General features: G+C 41.6%; 2 protein-coding genes and 1 pseudogene across 5 annotated transcripts in view; 2 read left to right on the top strand and 1 right to left on the bottom strand.

Moving 5' to 3' along the window:
- Nucleotides 1-885: 885 nt before the first annotated feature.
- Nucleotides 886-16,469, bottom strand: LOC118356156. Its single transcript, XM_035723392.1, has 2 exons — nucleotides 15,705-16,469; nucleotides 886-936 (listed from the first exon to the last, which is right to left on the bottom strand). Exon 1 carries the CDS (start codon nucleotides 16,467-16,469, stop codon nucleotides 15,753-15,755), a length of 717 nt encoding a protein of 238 aa, XP_035579285.1. The 3' UTR covers nucleotides 886-936; nucleotides 15,705-15,752.
- Nucleotides 6,971-8,200, top strand: LOC113911656 (annotated as a pseudogene).
- Nucleotides 16,470-16,603: 134 nt separating the features above from the next.
- Nucleotides 16,604-23,543, top strand: part of CDK13 (cyclin dependent kinase 13) — a 119,097-nt gene continuing 112,157 nt past the window's right edge. For all 4 annotated transcript variants that reach the window (XM_027574448.2, XM_027574446.2, XM_027574447.2 and 1 more), the window contains exon 1: nucleotides 16,604-17,967. In XM_027574448.2, the coding sequence (XP_027430249.2) occupies nucleotides 16,754-17,967 (1,214 nt within the window). In that variant the 5' untranslated portion in view covers nucleotides 16,604-16,753. The remainder of the gene's footprint in view (nucleotides 17,968-23,543) is intronic.

Raw genomic sequence — 23,543 nt, 5'->3', positions numbered from 1 at the left:
CAACACTAGAGGTCCAAGCCTATCAAAAACATAAGAAAAGGCAATAAAAAGCAATGCAGATTGAAAAGGAAGAAGTAAAACACTTTATTAGTGATAGCATAATCATATTTGTGGAAAATCCTAAAGAATCTACAAAAAACTTAATAGAACTAACATGTGAATTTAGCAAGCTAAAAGAATAGCAGGCCAATATACAAAAATCAGCTGTAATCCAAATATTAGCAATAAACTGAAGAAAGTGAAGTATTTTTTTGAGTGCTTTTATTTTTATTTATTTTTTAATTTTTTATTGTTATGTTAATCACCATACATTACATCATTAGTTTTTGATGTAGTGTTCCATGATTCATTGCTTGTGCATAACACCCAGTGCTCCACACAGAACGTGTCCTCTTTAATACCCATCACCAGGTTAACCCATCCCCCCACCCTCCTCCCCTCTAGAACCCTCAGTTTGTTTTTCAGAGTCCATCATCTCTCATGGTTCGTCTCCCACTCCAATTTACCCCCCTTCATTCTTCCCCTCCTGCTATCTTCTTCTTTTTTTTTCTTAACGTATATTGCATTATTTGTTTCAGAGCTACAGATCTGTGATTCAACAGTCTTGCACAATTCACAGCGCTCACCATAGCACATACCCTCCCCAATGTCTATCACCCAGCCACCCCATCCCTCCCACCCCCCACCACTCCAGCAACCCTCAGTTTGTTTCCTGAGATTAAGAATTCCTCATATCAGTGAGGTCATATGATACATGTCTTTCTCTGATTGACTTATTTCGCTCAGCATAACACCCTCCAGTTCCATCCACGTCATTGCAAATGGCAAGATTTCATTCCTTTTGATGGCTGCATAATATTCCTTTGTGTATATATACCACATCCTCTTTTATCCATTCATCTGTCGATGGACATTTTGGCTCTTTCCACAGTTTGGCTATTGTGGACAAGAAAGTGAAGTATTAAAAAAACATTTTAAATACCTTTCATGAAAATTAAAAAGCAATCACTGACCAAATGTTAAAATGCAGAACTGTAAAACTTCCAGTTGGAACATAGGAGAAAATATATTTGACCTTGGGTTTGGTGATGAATTTTTAGATACACCGAAAGCATGACCTATGAAAGAAAAATTTGGTAAGTTGTACTTTATAAAAATTAAAAACATCTGTCCTGGGAAGACAATCAAAACCAAGCCTAGACAGGCGGAAAAATATTTGGAAAACACATATCTGATAAAAGACTTGTATGAAAAATATACAAAGAATGCTTAAAGCTCAACAATAAGAAAATAACCCAAATTGTAAAAAGGTGCTCTAGATCTAAAAAACAAAACAAAAAGCTCCCCACACACATCAAAGAAGATATACAGATGGCAAATAAGCGTATGAAAAATGCTCAATAGCATTTGACATAAGGGATCTTCAAATTAAAACAACAATCAGATACTACTATATACCTGTTAGAATTGCTAAAATTCAAAAACTGACAATACCTGTTGCTGGTGAGCATGTGGAGAACAGGAACTCATTCATTGCCAGTTGAAAATGGAAAACGGTACAAACATTTTGGCAGTTTCTTACAAAGCTAAAAATAGTTCAGACATAATATTATTATATGATCGAGCAATTGCACTCCTAGGTTTTTACTCAATTGATCTGAAACATTATGTTTACACAGAACCCTGCACAAAAATCGTGATCTCAGCTTTATTCATAATCACTCAAAATTGGAAGCAACAAAGATATCCTTTGATAGGTGAATAGATAAGCAAATTGTGGCGCATCCATACACTGGAATATTTTTCAGTGATGAAAAGAAATTAGCTATCAAACCACAAAAAGACATGAATGAATCTTAAATACATACTGCTAAGTGAAAAAATGCCAGTCTGAAAAGACTACTTGTATAATGACAATTACAATTACATTATGGAAAAGGTAAACTAGAGTAATGTTAAAAAGATCAGTGAGTGGCCAGAGGCTTGAGGGGAACAGGAGAGGGTTAAATAGGTGAATCACAGGAGATTTTTTTAGGGCTGTGAAACCATTCTATATGAGACTCTAATAGTGGATACGTGAATTTAATAGTTTTATACATAATAGCTATCAAATGGAAACAACCTGAATGTCCAACCACAGGTGAATGGATAAACAGGGGCGCGGGCGTGGCTGAGTCGGTTAAGCGTCTGCCTTCGGCTCAGGTCATGATCCCAGGGTCCTGGGATCGAGCCATTGGGCTCCCTGCTCAGCGGGGAGTCTTCTTCTCCCTCTTCCTCTGCCTCTCTCCCCACTCCTGCTGTCTCTCTCTCGTTCACACACTCTCTTGAATAAATAAATAGAAAATCTTAAAAACAACAACAATGTGGTACATCCATATGATGTAGTACTTACTCCGCAATAGGAAGAAAGGAGTTCCTGATAAAAGCTACAACATGACAAATCTCAATTACATCCAGCAAGAGAAGCCAGTACTGCATACTTTATGATACAATTCATCAGAAATTCTAGAACATGAAAACTTGTCTGGCGCGGGGTGGTGGTGGCAGTGGGGATTGATTGCAAAGGGGCACGAGGAAACTTTTTGTTTTTGTGAATGAAGACTATTTATTCTTTGTGTGGTGGTGACATGCCTTGTACATCTGCCACTATATCATACCTAAATTGATTTTACAATAAAGTTGATTTCTTCTTTTTTTTTAAAAAAGGGGGTACCAGTAAGACTGGATGATTTGTACACAAAGAAGGAGATTCTCTTCTTTTTTTAAATTTTATTTTATTATGTTGTTATTCAACATTCATTACATCATTAGTTTTTGATGTGGTGATCCATGATTCATTGTCTGCGTATAACACCCAGTGCTCCATTCAATCTGTGCCCTCCTTAATACCCATCACTGGGCTAACCCATCCCCCAACGCCCCTCCCCTCTAGAACCCTCAGTTTGTTTTTCAGAGTCCATAGAAGAAGGAGTTCTTAACTGATAAGACTCCCTTGAGAGTACAGGTCAAGGGCTGGTTTTTATGATGGAAACTTCTCACATGCCAGAAGGAAGAGCTTTTCTCTACTGTACCAACCCCTTCCTAGCAACCTTTATCCTTTCTTGGCAGTTCTCTAGAAAGGAATTCTCCTGTCCTCCCCAACCTCCAGGTGTCATCACCGGACTGGCAACTATTCTCTTTCACAGCTGGTCTGTCCCCTAGACTCCTTGAGATCATTCTGATTCTGCCCCCTCTTTCTTTCCCTCTGTAATACTTCCTATACCCTACAGTTCCAGAGTTGTCCATGTGTTCTTAGGATTTTTACTTTGTGATGTGGATCCATTGATTTAATCCTAGTTGAAATGCATTGTATTAGTTATCTATTGTTGCATAACAAATACTGCAAAATTTAGGGGCTTAAAACCACAATAAAAAGGACGTGAGGATCATTGGGTTTCATCTGGGGGGTTGGCTAACCCCATCAGTAAATACTTTGTGTGTTTATGTCCATCTATTTCATTCTTATTCCTCAGCATGTTTCACCTGCCACTTGTGAAGAAAATACCAATCAATTTTATTATCAATTTTAGTATTATGATAGATACTATGATAAATGTAGCTAAGACATTTATAGTATTTTGAAGTTACACTTGTATATGCCTCTCTCTTTTTAAAAAATAGACTTTACTTTTTTGAGCAGAAAAATTGAGCAAGACAGGGTTGCCTGGTTGGCTCAGATGACTGGGTGTCTGCCTTCAGCTCAGGTCATGATCCCAGGGTCCTGGAATCGAGCCCCACATTGGGCTCCTGGCTCAGCGGGGAGCCTGCTTCTCCCTCTCCCTCTGCCTCTCTCCCTGCTCATGCTCTCTCTTTCTCTGTATCTCTTGTCTCAAATGCATAAATAAAATCTTAAAAAAAAAGAAAAATTTAGCAAGACAGAGAGTTCCCATATACTCCTCACCCTCTAGTTTCTTCTATTAAAATCCGGCATTACTGTGTTATGTTCATTACAATTAGCGAGTCAGTATGGATTCATTATTATTAACTGAAGTTCATGGTTTACATTGAGTTCACTCTGTGTTGTAAATTCTATGGATTTTTGACAAATGTATAATGACACATACCTACCTTTACAGTATCATACAGAACAGTTCACTTCCTTAAAAATATTCCTTGTTCCACCTACATACACCCCACTCTCCCCCAAGAACCGCTGATCTTTTTACTATCTCCAGTTTTGCCTTTCCCAGAATGTTGTATAGTTAGAATCCTACAGTAGGTAACTTTTTATTTCTTTTTTAAAGATTATTTATTTATTGGAGAGAGAGAGAGAGAGAGTGCACAGAGGGAGAGGGAGACTCCCTGCTGAGCAGAGAGCCTGATGTGGGGCTTGATCCCAGGACCCCACGATCAGGATCTGAGCCAAAGGCAATCTCTTATTTGACTGAGCCACCCAGGCGCCCTAAAGCAGCCTTTTCACATTGGCTTCTTTCACTTAGTGGTATGCACCTGAGTTTCCTCCATGTCTTTTGTGGCTTGATAGCTCAATTCTTTTCATCGCTGAGTAATATTCTAGTGTATGGATGTACCACAGTTGGTTTGTCCATTCACTTACTGAAGGATATCTTGGTTGCTTCCAAATTTTGGAAATTATGAATAAAGCTTCTATAAACACTGATGTGCAGGGTTTTGTGTTGACATATACTTCTTTTTCATCCCTGATTCTTCAGATTGATGCTAAACTTTTTTTTTCTTAGATGGTTCATTTCTTCCATATCTGAGAAAACCCCTTCATCTTTGTTTATATAAGCCTGAAATCTTGTTGGTTCAAGGTAAATATTAATTACTGCAAGTTTTCCTCAAAATTCAGACAGACATTTTAAACTGTTGTGTGATTTTCAACGTCCTTTGGATTTCTAGGCTCATGCCTATTTCCACAGAAAGTACAACAATCGAGAATGTAGCAGGAAATAACCTATGTATAATGCAACCCGAAATACTTGAAGTTCTTTTCAGTTGATGTTTTAAGTGTCTATTTTGTAATTTCTCTTTCTATCCTTAACTGAGCTCTTCATTAAGTAAAACTTCTAGCATAAACACATCTGAATTACTGAATATTCCATTTGGCAACAGAATGAAGATTATGTTTCTCTGAAAACATCATGCTCAATTCTTGTGTTTCATTACTTTTTAAGCTATTCTAGGGGACCTAAATACACATATGGCACCAAAACAAACTGCTCTGTATGGGAACACATACTTTGCTTTAGTTCTAGACAGCTGTAATGGACAGCTGGACTTGCTTGGCCGCACTGTAACCATCCCTGCTTCCTGTTTGTGGGAACTCCCCTGCTGTCTTGTTGAGAGGCAGGCCCTCCTTACCAGTCTGGAAGTGGAAGGGGCCATATCCCCTAGCAGCCTGCATGGGCACAAAAGCTTTAGCCAATCATCATTTTTTTTTTCTCCAGAAATGTGCATCTTGACCCAAAGTGACAGAAAGATAAAGAGGGGATGAATTTTAATTCACAGCGGTGGGGAGATTATCTCCAAAGAGCAGTGCCCTACGACAAAGGTGGTGTGTCCTTCCTCAGCTATTCTTGCTAACATTTTCCTGCTTTCTTGCTGTCTGGACTTAACTGGGTCTTTAGCTATTTTTCAAGCCCTGATATTAGAGCTTCCCATCAATTCATGAGCCCTTTACATGTCTCCAATAAATTCCTTTTTAACTTAAGATTTTTAGAGTAGCTGTTAACTTTCAGTGGAATTATTTTAATTGATAAATCAGAAAAATCAGTCCAGCCATTCATTAATTCTCCCAGTATTCATTAAGCACCTACCAGGTACCATACGTAGTGCAGGCCTCAAGAAGAGGATGACGAGTAAAGTAGACACTGTCCCTACTATCTTGGACCCGACAGTCTATTGGAGGATATAAATGAGGAAAGAGATGATTGCAGTACAAGCTTGGTGGAGAAGAACACTATTCATCAGGAACACAAAGGAGGGGCATTTAACCCGACCTCAGTGATGGGAGTGGCAGGGGGTGTCAGAGAAAGCTTCAAGGGATATTTAAGTTGAAATCTGGATATGTAAAAATTAGATACAGTCGAGAGGTAGGAGGCAGGGTGAGTATTCCAAATAGAGGGAAGAGCCCATGAGAAGGACCGGAGTTGAGAGAGGTACAGGACTTTCAAAGAGCTGAAAAGAAGTTGACTGGGACTAATGTGCAGAGTTTGCACAGAGATAAAAAGATAAATATGGAGCAAAAAGTGGCATTCAGATCATGAAAAGTAATATGAATCCCATGAAGGTTTTAGCACCTTCCCATATAAGCAGTTTAAGGAAAAGGGTTTTAAGCAGAAACTGCCTTGGTTCCTGGGGAATATTGTATAAGAAAAGGTTGCAAAATTTAGGAGTGGGAGCAAAAATCTCTGTTACTTCAAGACTTCAAAAACTTTTTTTAAAAGAGCAATGATATTGTGCTTTCTTTTATGTGTAGAAATGGTAATAGTGAGTTAAAAATTAGCAGATTTATTGAGAATTTTTTTCTACAATGGTAATGGATTTTTATGAGTCATCAATATTCTACAGAGGATTGTCTGTAACAGTACCCTTCAGGTTTTTCTGCTTATACTTCCTATAATAATTTTGAAACCCTCTATATACCTTTGTATATTTTAATATTAACATTTAAGATTCTTCTCATTATAAATTAAAATATTTGCAAAGGAGGCAATTTTCTGTTGTATTATAAATATTAACATTTATTTTTTTTAAAGATTTATTTATTTTAGAGAGAGAGAGAGAGATCTGGGGGAGAGGCAGAGGGAGAGGGAGAGAGAGAACCCCACGCAGATTTCCCGCTGAGCACGGAGTCCAACCTGCGGCTGATCTGAGGACCCTAAGATCACGACCTGAGCTGAAACTAGAATTCAGAGGCTCAACTGACTGAGCCACCCATGTGCCCCTATAAATATTAATATTTTAAAAATAAAACTATTAGGCCCTTTTACTAAGATGGCGCCGAAGGCTAAGAAGGAAGCCCCTGCCCCTTCTAAAGCCGAAGCCAAAGCAAAGGCTTTGAAGGCCAAGAAAGCGGTGCTGAAAGGCGTCCACAGTCACACAAAAAAGAAAATCCGCACGTCACCTATGTTCTGACGACCCAAGACACTGCGTCTGCGAAGGCAGCCCAAATATCCTCGAAAGAGCGCCCCCAGGAGAAACAAGCTTGATCACTATGCCATCATCAAGTTCCCCCTGACCACTGAGTCAGCCATGAAGAAAATAGAAGACAACAACACACTTGTGTTCATTGTGGATGTCAAGGCCAATAAGCACCAGATCAAACAGGCTGAGAAGAAGCTCTACGACATTGACGTGGCCAAGGTCAACACCTTGATCAGGCCTGATGGAGAGAAGAAGGCATATGTTGGACTGGCTCCTGACTATGATGCTTTGGATGTTGTCAACAAAATTGGAATCATCTAAACTGAGTCCAGCTGGCTAAATCTAAATTAAATTTTTTTCACCAAAAAAAAAATAAATAAATAAAACTATTAGATCATTTTGTGTGTATCCAAAAGACTCTCAAATGATAGCTATTTGATACCCACTATCATTCTTTTGTTTCTTTGTTTTGTAGGATTTTCTTTTTAAGTAATCTCTACACCCAATGTTGGGCTGGAATTTACAACCCCAAGATCAAGAGTTGCATGTTTTACCAATTGAGCCAGCCAGCCATCACCCTCAGTATTATTCTTTTAGAAAAACTACATCAACCTTCAATAGGCAGAATTTTACAATGTTCCTTTCTCTTTGAATTTGTATTTGCATTCAACTTCTCTCACATAATTTTATCCTAATGTAATATACTAACACACATTTTTGCTTTAAAGTTTTTAATTGATCACCTTATCTTAACACGCTGCTATAAAAATATGTATAAAAGAAATTTATGAATGTTAGAATTTTTCTAGTGTGAGGCAAAATTTCAACTATCAGTAATATACGATTGATCAAAATAGCAAAAATATTTCATGTTTGGATTAATCATTTTTAGACATTAGTTCATATGCCCCCTATTAATTCTTGTGTCCATAGAAATGTGTTAACAACTACTATAATGAGACAGGTTGTCCTTATTTAAAAAGCCTTCCTCACACTAGTGTTTTCATTTGTGGCTTGGTTTGTCTTTGTTCTTGCACTTTTGGGCAATGTGTCACTAAGATTAGAGAATGAGTGTTGTTGTCCTTGTTTTGTATAGTGGGAGGAGGAGAACCTGCAAAATACCTTTGACCACAAGAACATTCTCAAGCAGATCAATTTTAGAAGTATGGAAGTTGAGGATCTGACCACTAATTTCTCAAAACTCTCCCAGCATATATGCCCCTTGGAATGTCTTTGAGTACCGCTAGTGAGTTTGAAAACTGTGAGTCTAATGTAAGAAGAATACTGAAGGGAGACCAAAACAAAACAAAACAAAACAAAACAAAAAACAAACAAACAAACAAAAACAACAAAAAAAAACACCCTGGATTTCTTATACAAAGTAGCAGTAGGACCTTAAACAAGACATTTCATTTGTGTAAATCTCAGTTTCTACCCAATAAAGGGAGTATGAGGGGATTGAGTTCAACTTTAAAGAATCTTTCCAGCTCTACAATCCCCTGATTTCTACTGGAAATTCTTAGCTATACTCAGGTCACTGGGAAAAACGCCAGGCACCAACAGGAGAGATGAAGAGATGGATGATATTTGTGTGGTCACTGAGGACACAGTAGAGGAAAAGGAAAGGATTACATGGCTACATATCAAAAAACACTACCTTAAATAAGTGTTTTTATCTGTGTTTAGAATACATTTTGCAGTGGGGCACCTGGGTAGCTCAGCTGGTTGAACATTGGACTCTTGATTTTGGCTTAGGTTGTGATCTCATGGGTCGTGAGATCGAGCCCCATGTCTGGCTCCCTAGTCAGTGGGGGTCTGCTTAAGATTCTCTCCCTCTCCCTCTGCCCCTCATCCCTGCTTGCATGCACACACTCTCTCTCTCTAAAATAAATTAATCTTAAAAAAAGAATACATTTTCCATTAACATTCCTATTTCACATTATTGTTTATGTGGCTGTAGACAACTTAATCTCTTTGAGCTGTACTGCCCTTAACTGTTAAATGGGAATAATACTGTCTACCTTGGGGACCGTGACTGGCTGAGGCCACAGAGCATGCAACTCTTGATCTTGGGGTTATAATTTTGAGCCCCACATTGGGTGTAGAGATTAACTAAAACAAAATTAAAAAAAATAGTGTCTACTTTGTAATTTGGGTGACAATTAAAAGACAGAAACTAAGGCTTATTTTGGCATAATGTTTTCAAAGTTCATCCATGTTGTAGCATGCATCAGAAATCCATTCCTGTTTATTGCTGACAAATACTATATTGTATGACTGTGTCACATGTTGTTTATCTGTTCATCTATTGATGGACATTTGGGCTTTTTCTACTTTTGGCTATCATGAATTATGCTGCTACAAACATTCATGTACAAGTTTTTCCATGGAGATACGTTTTCACAACTCATAGGTATATACTTAGGGGTAGCATTGCTGGGTCACATTGAAATTCTGTGTTTAACATTTTGAGGAACTGCCGAACTGTTTTCCAAAGCAGCTGTACCATTTTTACATTCTTACCAGCAATGTATGAGGGTTCCATTTTCTTCACATTTTTCAACAAAAGTTGTCTATTGATTATAACCATTCTAGTGTTTGAAGTGGTATCTCATTGTGGTTTTTATCTGAATTTCCCTAATTGTTAATGATGTTGAGCATCTTTTTATGTCCCCAAATCATCGCAAATATTGCACCAGGACAGGCATGAAACATGGTTTAATTGCTGGTATCTCTCTGACCTGTTGGTAATGGGCCTCTGAACCATGTGAGAGATGAGCATGGGAGCAGCACATCTATTACTTCAGAGCTTTACTAGTGAAATTCACCTTAAAATTTTGTCACAAATACTATGTTTTTCTGAAATGCATTACCTCTCTCTCTCTCCCCAGGCTTCTTTAAGAACAAAGTGATGAGTGATGTATGGATTAAAATCAAGAGCATCAAAAATAAATAAATAAATAAATAAAAAATAAAAAATAAAATAAAATCAAGAGCATCACTGAACTTCACCTTCCTTCCAACAAATTCCCCCAAAACTCCTTGTCCCCCTACCCTTCGTATTCCCAATTCCTTTCTTAGTGAATGAAGAACTTAATCCCCAAAGCCCTGGTATAAACCCCAGGGTTCTCTTCCCATAGCTCTCCCCTCTCTTCTTTCCCCACTCCTGGGAAGGGGCAGGCACCTCAGTTTGAATGCATGGGGGAGCCCAGAGGGTAATAGACACACAGGGAAAGGGATGGAGTGAGGGACTTAGCCTGGGATACCAAAATCAGGCCCTGGTGCTATAGAAAAGTATTCTGGTGCCCCTGAGATAGGAGACCTGCAGCCTCAAAATCCTCTCATCCCGAATAGTCACTGCTAAATTGTTTGCCCTTCTGGTGAGTGCCGCAGAGCCACACTTGGCCCATGTCCTTCTCAAGCCCGAGCTCCTGGGCAATGTGGCTGATCTGCTCCTGTGTGGGTTTCAGGCACTTATTTTGAGTTGGAGTCTGAGGCTATATTTAGAATGTGCAGGAAGGAGTGCTATCATTAATTAATGATACCCATCATGGAAGTGGGATGAACCTGGGTCACACTGCAATATTTAGGAATTTAGTTTGGCTTCAACAAAATTGGAAAAAGCAGTGGCTTAAACATATTACCAGCTCTATGTCTTTTTTTGTCCAGGGTTGGTTTGACACATGCACAGTATCCTCAGGGAGACAAGCCCCTCTGGCCTCCCTTCACCTCGTGATCCTCAGCACATGCTTATTCCTTTGCAGTCACAAGATGGCTGCTCAAACTCCAGTATTTCATTTGAATTCCAGACATAAAGAAAAGTCAGGGTGAAGGGCAAAAGACACAGGGTAGTTAAATTTGCCTTCCATTTTAAGAAGCATTTACAGAAGGCTCATCCAACAACTTCCACTCACATTTCATTGGCCAGAACTGCATAATATGTTTATGTCCTTCATCTGCAAAGAGTGCTGGGAGATGTAGTTTTTAGCTAGGCATATTTATACCCCCTGCAAAACCAGTGTTCTGTTACTTATGATCAGGGAGAATCCATATTAGGAAGGCCTCTAGCAGTTTAGTCCACCATTCCTGTTCTATAAATAGGTACTCTTCAGCTTTATTGAACCAGGAAGAACTTTATTCCTTCCCCTACCCCCCAACTCCACACGTACTCACACACAGAGGCAGCATTGCTCTTCTGCAAAGGATTGATACCCAGTATGGGTTCTGACCTGTGTGACAGATGAGCATGGGAGAGGCACATCTTTAATTTCTGAGTTTTACTAGTGAAATTGATCTTAAAATTTTATCATAAATTTTGTGTTTATTGGGGAATTTATTGCTATAGTTGTGTTCAATACAAATCTCAGTACTGATATCACTGTGAAACATCTTGTAATTCTTTTTTTTTTTTTTTAGAGAGGGAGGCACCAAGGGAGAGGGAGAGAGAGAATCCCAAGCAGACTCCATGACCAGGGAGGAGCCCAATCTCACAACTCATGAGATCATGACCTGAGCCAAAATCAAGAGTCAGACACTTAACCAACTGAGCCACCCAGGTACCCCAGAAACATCTTGTAATTCTTAAAAGACTGGACTATGAAGCTAGACAGATTTGGGTTAGGATCCCAGATTCATATTTTCTAGCAATGTACTTTGGGCAAGACATTTAATCTATTGATGCATCGGTTTCCTCATTTGTAAACTGTGGATAATAATTTTTACAAGTAGGATGATAAGATAATTTAAGTCCAAACTGGAAAACTTTAATGTGATGGAAAGGGGATAATATTGACAATTATGCTTGAACAAGTAGCATAAGCCCAGAATTATAGTCACTGTACTTCTAGGTACTGATGAGAGGATTAAATGAGAAAATAGAGCACTTAGCACAGAGCCTGATACAAAACAAGTGCTCAGTAATTTCTAGCCACTATGTTTTTCTTGTTAAATTGAAAAGTTCCATTGTTTCAGCTTTTCTAACAATAATAAGCTGATAATCTTCCTTATGATAAAGAATAGTGGTTTGACATAAAAAGAGCTTAATTTGTTTCAAGGTGGAGAAAAACCTAATTGAAAGTCAAACAACCAAACTCTTCTAGAGGAGGAACAGTGTTGAAAGACACTGCAGAAATCATTAGAAGGGGGCGCCTGGGTGGCTCAGTCTTTAAGCGTCTGCCTTCAGCTCAGGTCATGATCCCAGGGTCCTGGGATCATGCCCCGCATTGGGCTCCCTGCTCTGTGGGAAGCCTGCTTCCCCCTCCCACTCCCCCTGCTTGTGTTCCCTCTCTCACTGTGTCTCTCTCTGTCAAATAAATAAAATCTTAAAAAAGAAATCATTAGAAGCACGAAGCAGAGAATCAGAATTTTAATGATTTTGTATACTATTTCTCAAAGGCTTTGGTCTGAAGATCCCTTTATACTCTTAAAATATTTTGAGGACCACAAAGAGTTTCATTTATGTGAGTTATATCTATTGATATTAAAAATGTAGAAAATTAAAAAGTATTCATTCAAAATAACAATAACCCCATCATATATTAACACGGAGAACACTTAAATTAACTATCTTTACAAACAAAACAAAAACGAGAGGATTAATGTTTCTGCAAATCTCTTTACTGATCGGTTTAACAGAACTGAAACTGATTCTCACTTCCGCCTGCTTATGCAATTTGTTGCAGTATGTTGTTTTGGTGAAAATACATGAACAAGATAGTGCCTTGGAAAAGAGAGGGAATATTTTAATAGCCTTTCCAGACATCTGTGGTTATTCTTTGATACTACACCAAAACTCCACGGTAGTTTTTTAAAGGTTAGTTGTAAAGTGGAATCTGAAATCGTATCAATGAACTTTTTATACTGTTATATCAAAGCCCATTGGTCAGTCTTGTGCTTTGAATGAATGTTTTACTCATGATTTTATAACATCATCCATTAGTCATTTGGAGAATATTAGTTCATTGAGTTATGCAGATATTCCAAATGTTTACATATTTGAGAGGCCTAATACCGTAGAACATTCTAGAAAACACACAAACACACAAACACACATTCCATTAGCCATCAGAATGATGATGTCATGTTGTCTCTGGAAAACTACATTGTACATTCATGAAACGAGAGTGATAAAGACAAATCCTGTCTTATTATGAAAATAGTTTTGACAGCATGAGTCACTGAATAGGTTTTAGTCTCAAGCCACACTTTAAGAACAGCTGATATGGTATGGTATGACTGTTAGATAAGTAAAGAAAGCAAAAAACTTACCACCTGCTTTTTTTTCTTTTAAAATCAGGAGGCAATAGGTTATAACACACAAACAGCAATATTGTCCCAAGTGGCAATTTCAAATCTTTTTATATGAATACAAGTTGACAAGCTTATAGAAACAGATGGCTTCTAATTCAAAGGTCTTTCTCTCTCTCTTTTTTTCTTAGTTTAACTCTATTATTAGTATTTCAGTGTATGCAGGAAGGTATCTTGAAGGAGCTCACAATGCTTCATTTCTTCTTTCCATTCTTCTCAAGATAGAATCTTTGCAGAAAAATGTGGGCAGCAAAACCCCACTAAAAATATTTTAGTACATCTTTTCTGTTTGCAACCTGGTCTGGAAGCTACCCATTTATTATGGGTCAAAGTTTTTTGTTTTTCCGCAAGTATAGATGACATTCTCAAGTGAAATTGGTTATAGATTTGAGAAACTGCTAAATAAACCTCTTATTTTGCTCTCCTCTTGTTACTCCAGGCTTTTCAAAGTCCAATGATAGTAGAGGTTAATCCTATTTTTTGGAAAAAGCCACTTGCTAACTGGTCTTTAGCAGGCTATAAGACCTTCACTCAGCAATACTACCAAGGAGAAATTTGTTTTAGGCACCCTGCCCCTTATTTTTCTTTTTTTTTAAATTTAATTTTATTATGTTAATCGCCATACATCATTAGTTTTTGATGTAGTGTTCCGTGAATCATTGTTTGCGTATAACACCCAGTACTCCATTCAATACGTGCCCTCTTTAATACCCATCACCAGGCTAACCCATCCCCCCACCCCCTCTCCCCTCTAGAACCCTGTTTGTTTCTCAGAGTCCATCGTCTCTCATGGTTCGTCTCCCCCTCCGATTTCCCCCCCTTCATTTTTCCCTTCCTACTATCTTCTTTTTTTTTTTTTTAACATATAATGTATTATCTGTTTCAGAGGTACAGGTCTGTGATTCAATTCTTACACAATTCACAGCGTTCACCATAGCACATGCACCTTGCCCCTTACTTTTCTATTCAGCTTCCCAGTGCCCTTACCACTTCCTGCGGGCTGCACACTAGGCCCCACTGTGTGGCCCACCCAGGTCTACCTTCCTGGGCAATGCTTTGCCTCCTCCTTTATCCTTCAGTAAACACACACCCTTTGTATTAATTCTTTCACTGAAGTCTGATTTTTAGCTTAGATTAGTCCAGGCTTAAATATAGTGTTAGTGGGTGTCAAGCCAATTAAAAATATTTACACTAGGGCATCAATGATGGATGGATACCAAGTGTTTGGGAACTAAGAACCAATTGATGATCTGAAAAAATAAACTCGCAAAGGGGTTGCTATATGGTCACTGAGTGGACTGCTTAGCTTTTCTTTTCAAGCACATGAAAGCCACCTGCCTGGCTCAGTTGGTAAAGCACTGGACTCTTGACCTTCGGGTTTGAGCCCCATGTTGGGTGTAGAGATTACTTAAAAATCTCTAAAAAAGGCAAGATATTTCAAGCATATTCAGAGCCAATAACCCCTTTAAGTTTTAATTCAGTTATCCTATGAGCCCAGTCTATCACTGAAAGGTAAACTTGTTAAGACAAGAAATGAGACGTGAAGTCACCCTATGGCTACAGTTTGGTGGTTCCACAGGTTTAGGTATCAAGGAGAAAGTGGGTGAAGTGCCGGGAGGGCAGCCCTCACTTGAGCAAATATTGACTTCAAGCTGCTGGTAATAATTCTGGGATTTCCAGTAGTCCCTTTTGACGTTTCATTTACTCCCCGAATTAACTTAAGGCTTTTTTTTAAAAAAGTGAATTTCAGTGTTACTAAAGCTCGAGATTGTGATTCCCAAGTGTGTTTTTAGGTTTAAGATGAGGCCTCGAACTTGGGCGTAGGTAAGACAGTTTAAACCAATGCCACCTCCGCCTTCTTTTGCGGGGTGCCCTCTTTTCTTCCGGGGGTTTGGCTGGGGTATATGATGGGGTGACTACCCAGCCCAGAAGGCCCCTAACGGCATTATTAATGAGTCCCAAATTCTTGCTGTTGCCGTGACCTTTCAACAGGCGGACGGTGCAACTGCACGTTGGACGCAACAGGCACGACCGGCATGCCATCACTGCAAAGGGACTCAAGCGACAGCAGTGGGCGGTGCACGAAACCTCTCCTTTCTTTAACCCTTCTTCACACATAGTCCCACCCTCACCGGAAATGAAGCCGTTTCTACGTTACGCCACTTCCGGCCCGCACGCCCGTCCCTGGCAGGAGCGAGCACGCTGGTGCGCGGCAACTTTGTTCCCGCCTCCTTTGCCCCAACACCACTCACCTTCGGCTTTCTCGGAGCGTGACGTGCGTGCGCGCCCCCGGCCTTGCGTCAGGGCCGAGGGGAAAGGCCGAAAGAGCGAGGCGAGAAGGAGGGGTTGTAGAGGTTAGGGCCCAACCAGCAAGTCCCGTCGCCCTCCCTCCTCCTGACGAGAATCGGAGAGGGAAGGGGAGGAGCGAGCCGGGGCCGGCCGCGCACACCAGGAGCCTCCTCGTGGAGGGGGGGGGGGGAGCGGAGGAAAGGGGACCTCCGCCACCTCTGTTCGCGGCGGCGGCGAAGGAAGAAGAAAGTCAGGGCCCGTACCCACCGCCACAGGCTCAGAAACTCCCCCCCCCCGCCCCTATCTCCCCGGAAACAGCCCCCCGCCCAGCCCCGCACACTCGCTGCCCCAACCGTGAGCCGCAGCCCGGTCGCCCCCGCCTCGCCCCGCCCCGCCGCCCGTCCCTGCGGGCGGCAGAGTGCGCGAGGCCCTAGGCCGGGAGTTGTTGTCAGGCCCAGGCCACTTCCGAGGCGCCCGCCGTGTGTCGCCGCCACCACAGGAGGACGACGTCGACGCGGAGGAGGCGGCGGCGGAGGCGTGTTGTTGTCTCGCCCACTCCCCTCCCCTGAACTCGCACCCAACGTCAGGGCGCGATGGAGTGAAGCGGAGACGAAGGTGGTACTTCCGCGTTGCGCTGCCCGAGCCGAGAGCGCGGCCGAGGCCGCTCCCCCACCCCCGGGGGCACTTGGAGGACTCCGGACTCCCCCGCAGGTCAGCGCCCGGCGCATCTGGTGTTTTGGCTGCTGAGGATAGGACGACGAGCACGATCGCGAGCTCTGCCACCCGGATTCCTGCTTCCCTCAGGCCCGGAGGCCGCTGCATACCCCACTGTGACCTGGAACCCAGGGACCCGAGTCCTGACCCGGATTATCGTGGCGCGTCTTCTGGCCGGCCCTGGCGCTCGGTGTCCCTCCGCCGCCGCAGCAGTTCCCGTTTCCGGCGGGGGAGATGGCCAGGATCTGACCCGGGAGGAGGCCGCACCCGCGCCGCGCTCTGCGGCGGGCTCTAGGCGATGCCGAGCAGCTCGGACACGGCGCTGGGGGGAGGCGGGGGCCTGAGCTGGGCGGAGAAGAAGTTGGAGGAACGCCGCAAGCGGAGGCGATTCCTGTCCCCTCAGCAGCCGCCGCTGCTGTTGCCGCTCCTGCAGCCGCAGCTCCTGCAACCGCCGCCGCCCCCGCCGCCTCTGCTCTTCCTGGCTGCTCCCGGCACGGCCGCCGCCGCAGCCGCCGCCGCCGCGGCCTCCTCCTCTTGCTTCAGCCCGGGCCCCCCTCTGGAGGTCAAGCGGCTGGCGAGAGGCAAGAGGCGCGCAGGAGGGCGGCAGAAGCGGCGCCGCGGGCCCCGCGCCGGGCAGGAGGCGGAGAAGCGTCGGGTCTTCTCGCTGCCCCAGCCGCAGCAGGACGGCGGTGGCGGTGCTAGTAGCGGCGGGGGTGTGACCCCGCTGGTGGAATACGAGGATGTGAGCTCCCAGTCCGAGCAGGGGCTGCTGCTGGGGGGGGCCAGCGCGGCAACGGCGGCGACGGCTGCCGGGGGAACGGGGGGCAGCGGCGGGAGTCCGGCCTCCTCCTCCGGCACCCAGCGGCGCGGGGAGGGGTCGGAGCGCAGGCCCCGCCGGGACCGCCGCAGCAGCAGCGGCCGCAGCAAGGAGCGCCACCGCGAGCACCGGCGGCGGGACGGGCAGCGCGGCGGCAGCGAGGCCTCCAAGTCCCGCAGCCGCCACAGCCACAGCGGCGAGGAGCGGGCCGAGGCCGCCAAGAGCGGCAGCAGCAGCAGCAGCGGCGGCCGCCGGAAAAGCGCCTCGGCCACGTCTAGCAGCAGCAGCAGCCGCAAAGATCGAGACCTGAAGGCCCACCGGAGCCGGACTAAGTCGTCCAAGGAGCCGCCTTCGGCCTACAAGGAGCCGCCCAAGGCCTACCGGGAGGACAAGAGCGAGCCCAAGGCCTACAGGCGGCGGCAGCGGTCCCTGAGCCCGCTGGGAGGTCGGGACGACAGCCCGGTGTCCCACAGGGCCTCGCAGGGCCTGAGGAGCCGCAAGTCCCCCAGCCCGGCAGGAGGTGGCAGCAGCCCGTACTCTCGGCGGCTGCCGCGCTCCCCGAGCCCCTACAGCCGCCGCCGCTCCCCCAGCTACAGCCGCCACAGCTCCTACGAGCGGGGCGGCGACGTGTCCCCCAGCCCCTACAGCAGCAGCAGTTGGCGCCGCTCCCGGAGCCCCTACAGCCCCGTGATCAGGTGAGTCCGCCCCCCCCCCGCCCCCCCCGCTGCGTTCGTCTTCTGCTGCGCGGGCCAGATCCCCAGGAGGCAGGGAAAGTGGTGACTGGTCTCTTCGGAGCCACCGAAGTCTGCAGCCGGCACTGGAAAACCCAACTTCAGGCCGGGGCTTCAAGTAGGGCGAGGCGTTTGCGCGCGCCCGTGACACCTTTTAGTGGGTTGGAGGGACAAAGCAACAGGTCCTGCAGACTTGTTCTCCTCCCTCTGGCCGGGAAAGATTTCGAAGAAAGAGTTCAAAGTTTTAAACTTGTTGCATTAACCTATTAACAGGTTTCTCTCAACTGCTCTTTGCATTTCCAGCAATTTTCTTTGGGTAAACCTAGAGGTGGTTTAATTTGTCATGATTTTGAAAGCTCTCTGAAGAGGTTTCATCTTTGGAGACTTAGGAACGGACCCCCATACTGTAAAGGAGAATCGGAATCACTTGCTGATGTCAGAGTTAGATATGGATTGCAAATGTTGCAGGTGATGAATACAGCAATGGAAAAATTTGCAGCTTTTCTGTGAAGTTTATTTTAATATGTGACAGAAGCTTATGTGGAAACTTAAGAGTTCTCAATTCTCAAGATAAGGAAGATGCCCTTTTTGTTATATTCTTCTGCGGAGTGGTTTTTTAAGTGTTGAAAAAAAAAGACAAGATTGTGGTTTCACTGTTGGTTTGTGATGACATCCAGTTGCTAATAACATATAATTAATTGGTGTAACCAAGTGAATGGTCTAGTACATCCTTACGGTATCACAGTTTACTGTTACATTAAATTACATTTACTTCAAAGTTTAGCTATATTTTTAGATATCAACGATCTTTGTTCAGAAACCTTTAAAAGGTATAATCTGGTGAAATTGGAGTAAATCTTTTATGTGGTTGTTACACCTTATTACATAATTCTATTCAGGAAAAGTGTGAACGTTGATCTATGCGTACCTTTTAAGCAAAACAAACTAAAAATAACTTTCGAATATTTTGCAGGTTCTGTTCCTTGAGCTGTCTGGAAATTCTAGGTCTTATCGTTTAGGGTATTAAAAAATGACGTTTTCGTTGGTTGTGGTTTTCCTATTGGTCTTAGTTTTCAGTAATGCCAAGTGGATGCAAGTACCTCTAAGCAGATTATGTTGAATCTCAATGCATATACTTTTAAAATTAGCAGATCTCTTTGAAGTGTCAGCCTAGTAAATACTTGTCAAGATGGGATTCAAGTAGAGATCTGGGTGTGAGTTTGTCCTTAAATGAAAGCAGCTGTGCAAATCTCTTCATTCTTACAGTGTTCATGCACACTTAAAATGCTAGTTGATGCTTTAAGTAAAGGTCTGTCAACGCTGAAAATTCATTTCCCCAAATTTAGCCTTCATATCTTGTAAAGACCTTGCATTTTGCTTTTAGTTAAAATATTTTAGGTTTGCCAGAAGGTTTGCATTTTTGTTATTGTTGCTTGTTTTTTGCAGTTGACACTGTTTTTGAAAACTGATTAGGTTAAGTTTCAGGACTTCAGATAGCAACTTTGAGTGTATGATGCAATTTTAAGAATAGAGTTTGTGTTTATCTGAATTTTTAGTTGCTGGATACTTTAGCAAGTTCCTGTCCTTAATAGTGCTATGTATTTTATGTATATATTTCGTGTAGTAGTGGTATGTATGATTAGTATTATTCGTATATAGCAAATACTTAGCACATCATATGCCAGTTACTGTTCTAGGGACTGGAATAGATCCATGAAGGAAGGTGAGGTCCTTGCCCTCATGAAGCTTGCATTTAGAGGACCATTCGTTGCTGAATCTTTTCATGGTTTTTATACTGACCACCGGTATTTCTAAAGGATTGGATTTGGACAAAGCTTTAGAGTATCTTGGCCAACATTCCGGACAGCTGTCCATTTGGTGTGTGCCTGAATACATCTAGACGTGGAAAGACATTACTGTGGGACAGCCTGTTCCTTTAGATTTGGGACTTGAGTTCTAGACCTGCTTTGCCCAGTATCTTAGCAAGACCCTCCCTTGGAAACTCAGTTTCCTAAACTATAACAGAGAAATACTTGGGTTTTTTTTTTTTTTTTTTTGTATTATTTCAAGGATTACATGGAAATTTATATTTTGTAAAGTATGAAAAGAAATACTGTAGATTATTATGGAAATGTAATGTGGTTGAATTATTACCGAATAGTTTGAATTATTGGAACTCTTCACACTGAAACAGAAATCTACCTCCATATTAACTTTCTACCCATTGCTTCAAGTTTAACCAGAGCAAACTTGTATGCTGCTACCTCTTTAAAATGTAAGACACTTGCCATGTCTTCTGAGTCTTCTCTGGGCCAAAAACTTCATTTGTCATGAGGTACGGTTTTCACATTTTTCACATTACATCTGGTTTGTCAACTGTCCTTAAAATATGGGGCCCAGAATTTACACCTAACATTGTTGATTGGAAAAATTTAAGATTTTTAAATACAACAAATGTGTTACTACTGTTTAGGAACAATTCATTGAACTCACTTGTCCAGTTTAACGCAAAAAGTTTTACTTACTTTTAGAGTTTAGTAATGTCTTAAGTGGCCCATATTATTTAATGAATAGACTGCTAGATCTGTGAAGGCAGCTATACTGTCTTAACCAACCGTTGTATTACTAGTGTTCAGCATAGTATTTGGCACAAGTCGTCGCTTAATAATTGTTGAATGGGTAAATGAAGGGATGATGGAGTTTACTGAGCCTATGAAATATTGTGGGCCTAGATTGCATAAGTATTTAATAGAGACCATGTGTAAGAAAGAGCAGTATGATCTTTTATCAGCCCACATGGACCTTCTGTATTAATGAACTGTCAGTGTAGATATTTTAAGGAGTTGCATGCACATTGAAAATAGTATTCAAACCATAGTATGAAGATTTTTTCTTGGTGTTAGTTCCTAGAGTAAATCCTCTCCTATTGACTTTTAATTCACTGTCTGCTCTAGGCTTTCGTCTTCTGTTCATGCTTTTCATTTCATCAGTCCCGCCTTAGCTTTACATTTGTTTCTATAACCAGTTTACCTCATTTTCTTTACTCCTTGTGACTATCGGGGTGTGGGAAGTCACATAATATTGCTGACTGACCCTATAATGTGGGAGTGTAGTAGAGGTGTTTTTAAAGGGAGGGAATGGTATTGACGTTTGGGTTTTACTGTGTGCCAGGTATTGATAAATACTTAACAACATATGTTCACCCCCTACATTTCTGTTCATAGATTGGGAAACTGAAGCTCTAAAAAGTTAAGTGATTTGTTCCAAGGTCAGCTTGGATTCAAACCCCGGGCTGATTGAAGTAACGTGCACTTGATACTGGTTATTGATACTGTCAGGGCATTCAAGGGAGCTGACCACCTCATGTAGTGATCTGTTTTGCTAGAATTCATCTCCTGTTAGGGTATTTATGTATTGATTCCCCTCCCCCCTTCTTTGCAGCTTTTTCAGGATTGTAGAAAACAAATTCTTCTAGAGACTCTTTTGGCTCATTAACTTGTAGCTTTTATGATATGAGTCTAAAAACATTCCTTGAAAACTTTATACTTTGTTACTGACAGTTTTTTTTTTTTTTTGCAGTGGGATATCTTGATCTAAAGTCACTCAAGTCAGATCGGTTACAATCAGGACAATAAGTTGTTACATATATCTTTAATTGGTTCTGTCTGAACTTGCGGAGATTCTATTCCTCTAAGAGGCAGCAGAAGCCTCTGTTAAGAAGCCTCGGTTATGGAATAGTATAGAGACCCTGCGAATCTAAAGATGGGTGACCAGTAGGTGTAAATAAGTGAAGTTACTAGTATTTACTTGTGTATGATATGGGGTACCTCTGCCATGGTTTATTTAGTGTAATTGTCCTAAAAAATGTGTTCAGGAATATATAGAATGAAGACATTTCAGAATAATAAAAAAGCTCCTGTTAACTCATAAAATGCTACTGATTTGATTTGTACTTAATAGAAATAAATCAGGAGTATCCTTAGATGAATGTCATGCTTAAAATGCTTTTTTAAAATGTCAAGTATATGGGATACTAGAATAAATGCAGAAACACTCAGAAGGAGTGGAAATTTAGGTGAAGTCTTAGGTCACCAAACCTGTAATCGCCTATTTCATTCTCAAGATGGCCTTGTGTTTTGCTCCTTCTCTGACCAAACTTTACCCAGCATTTACATCTACATAGTCTTTATCATATATTTGTTCTAACACTAATATTTATCCCATTTCCATTTTCAGCTCCTCAGTTCAGGCCTTTGTTTTTAATCAGACTTCCTGTTACCATGCTTTTCTTCTCAGTTCATTCTTTTTCAGGAGAATTTTTTTAAAGTCTTGGTCAGATTGTGTCACTTCCATTATATAGAATTAAGTCCAGACTTTTCAATGCATTGTCAGGTAATGCCTTTTATGATCTGGCCCCATTCTATCAGAATTCTATTTTCAGAAAAACTTTTCTTTCTCTATATTTGTACTCTTGCTGTTCTTTTACAAAGGCCCTTCCTAGCCCCCCTTCTCTGCTTGGGGCTCTGCATTCAAAACCCAGCTCCAATTCAACCACCTTGAGATCTTGCTCCATTCATGGAGAGAAAATTCATTCTTATATTCCTATGGCACTTTGCTTTATCTTTGTAATAGAGCTTTAAAAGAATTCTATTTAATATTCTGATTATTTGGCTGGCTACATTTGTATTTTCTCTACTAGACTGTAAGCCCCTGGAGGACAAATTTTAACATGTATTTATTAGTGGTTGAATTAATTTAAATAGCATTTTTCTCCACAGATTAATGCAACCAACTATGCACAGATTGCAGTTGCATCTCTAAACTTACTTGCTATTTTGGTTTACATGTACTCTAGGATGGGTGAAGTGATTATTTTGTAAGGAAAAAATTTAAGAACCTCCTCTTTCCAGCTGCTGCTTTACTTCACTGAATTGAGGATGCTGGGAGTCACTTTTAGTGTGAATATAGAATAAATTCAGACCCAGTATTTATATTTGCACTCTGCTGTACTAATCAAGATAAGTGATCTGTTTTTCTTGGTGAAAATTTTCCGAACAAACTGTACACCAAGCTTTATTTCCTAACTCTGAAATTCAAATTGTAGCTATTTCTGAAAAATCAGTGGAAAATTAATATTGCTTAATATTCGTATTTTAGATCATTTTAATCTCTTCTATACTTTTTCTATGAATACCACTTGAATTTTATTGTTATTTTTGCTTTTTCTTGGCTTTGTTTTATAGATAGATATTTATAAGCTTTAAAGTGGATCTTAGAAGGAAAAGTATCAGGCTAGAATCAGAAGTATTACTTGTTTGCGGTGACTTTTGTTCCTTGAATTTCCACACATCTCAATTTTGAGAGAATCTAGTTTTCTTAGTATATTTGGAAAACAAAATGAATGTAGATTAGAAGATTAAAAACTGGAATTTATTATTTTATTTTTTATTTAAATTCCAATTAGTTAACACACAGTGTAATATTGTTTCAGGTGTACAATATGGTGATTCAGTGCTTCCCTACAACACCGGGTGCTCATC

Source organism: Zalophus californianus, chromosome 12, assembly GCF_009762305.2.
Source record: "Zalophus californianus isolate mZalCal1 chromosome 12, mZalCal1.pri.v2, whole genome shotgun sequence".
In the NCBI taxonomy this organism is placed as follows: Eukaryota; Metazoa; Chordata; class Mammalia; order Carnivora; family Otariidae; genus Zalophus; species Zalophus californianus.
This window is presented reverse-complemented; position numbering and strand designations above follow the sequence as displayed.

Excerpts from the sequence above, each read along its gene's own strand:
- LOC118356156 (XM_035723392.1), bottom strand. The coding sequence starts at position 16,469 with ATGCGCCGGGCGCTGACCTGCGGGGGAGTCCGGAGTCCTCCAAGTGCC.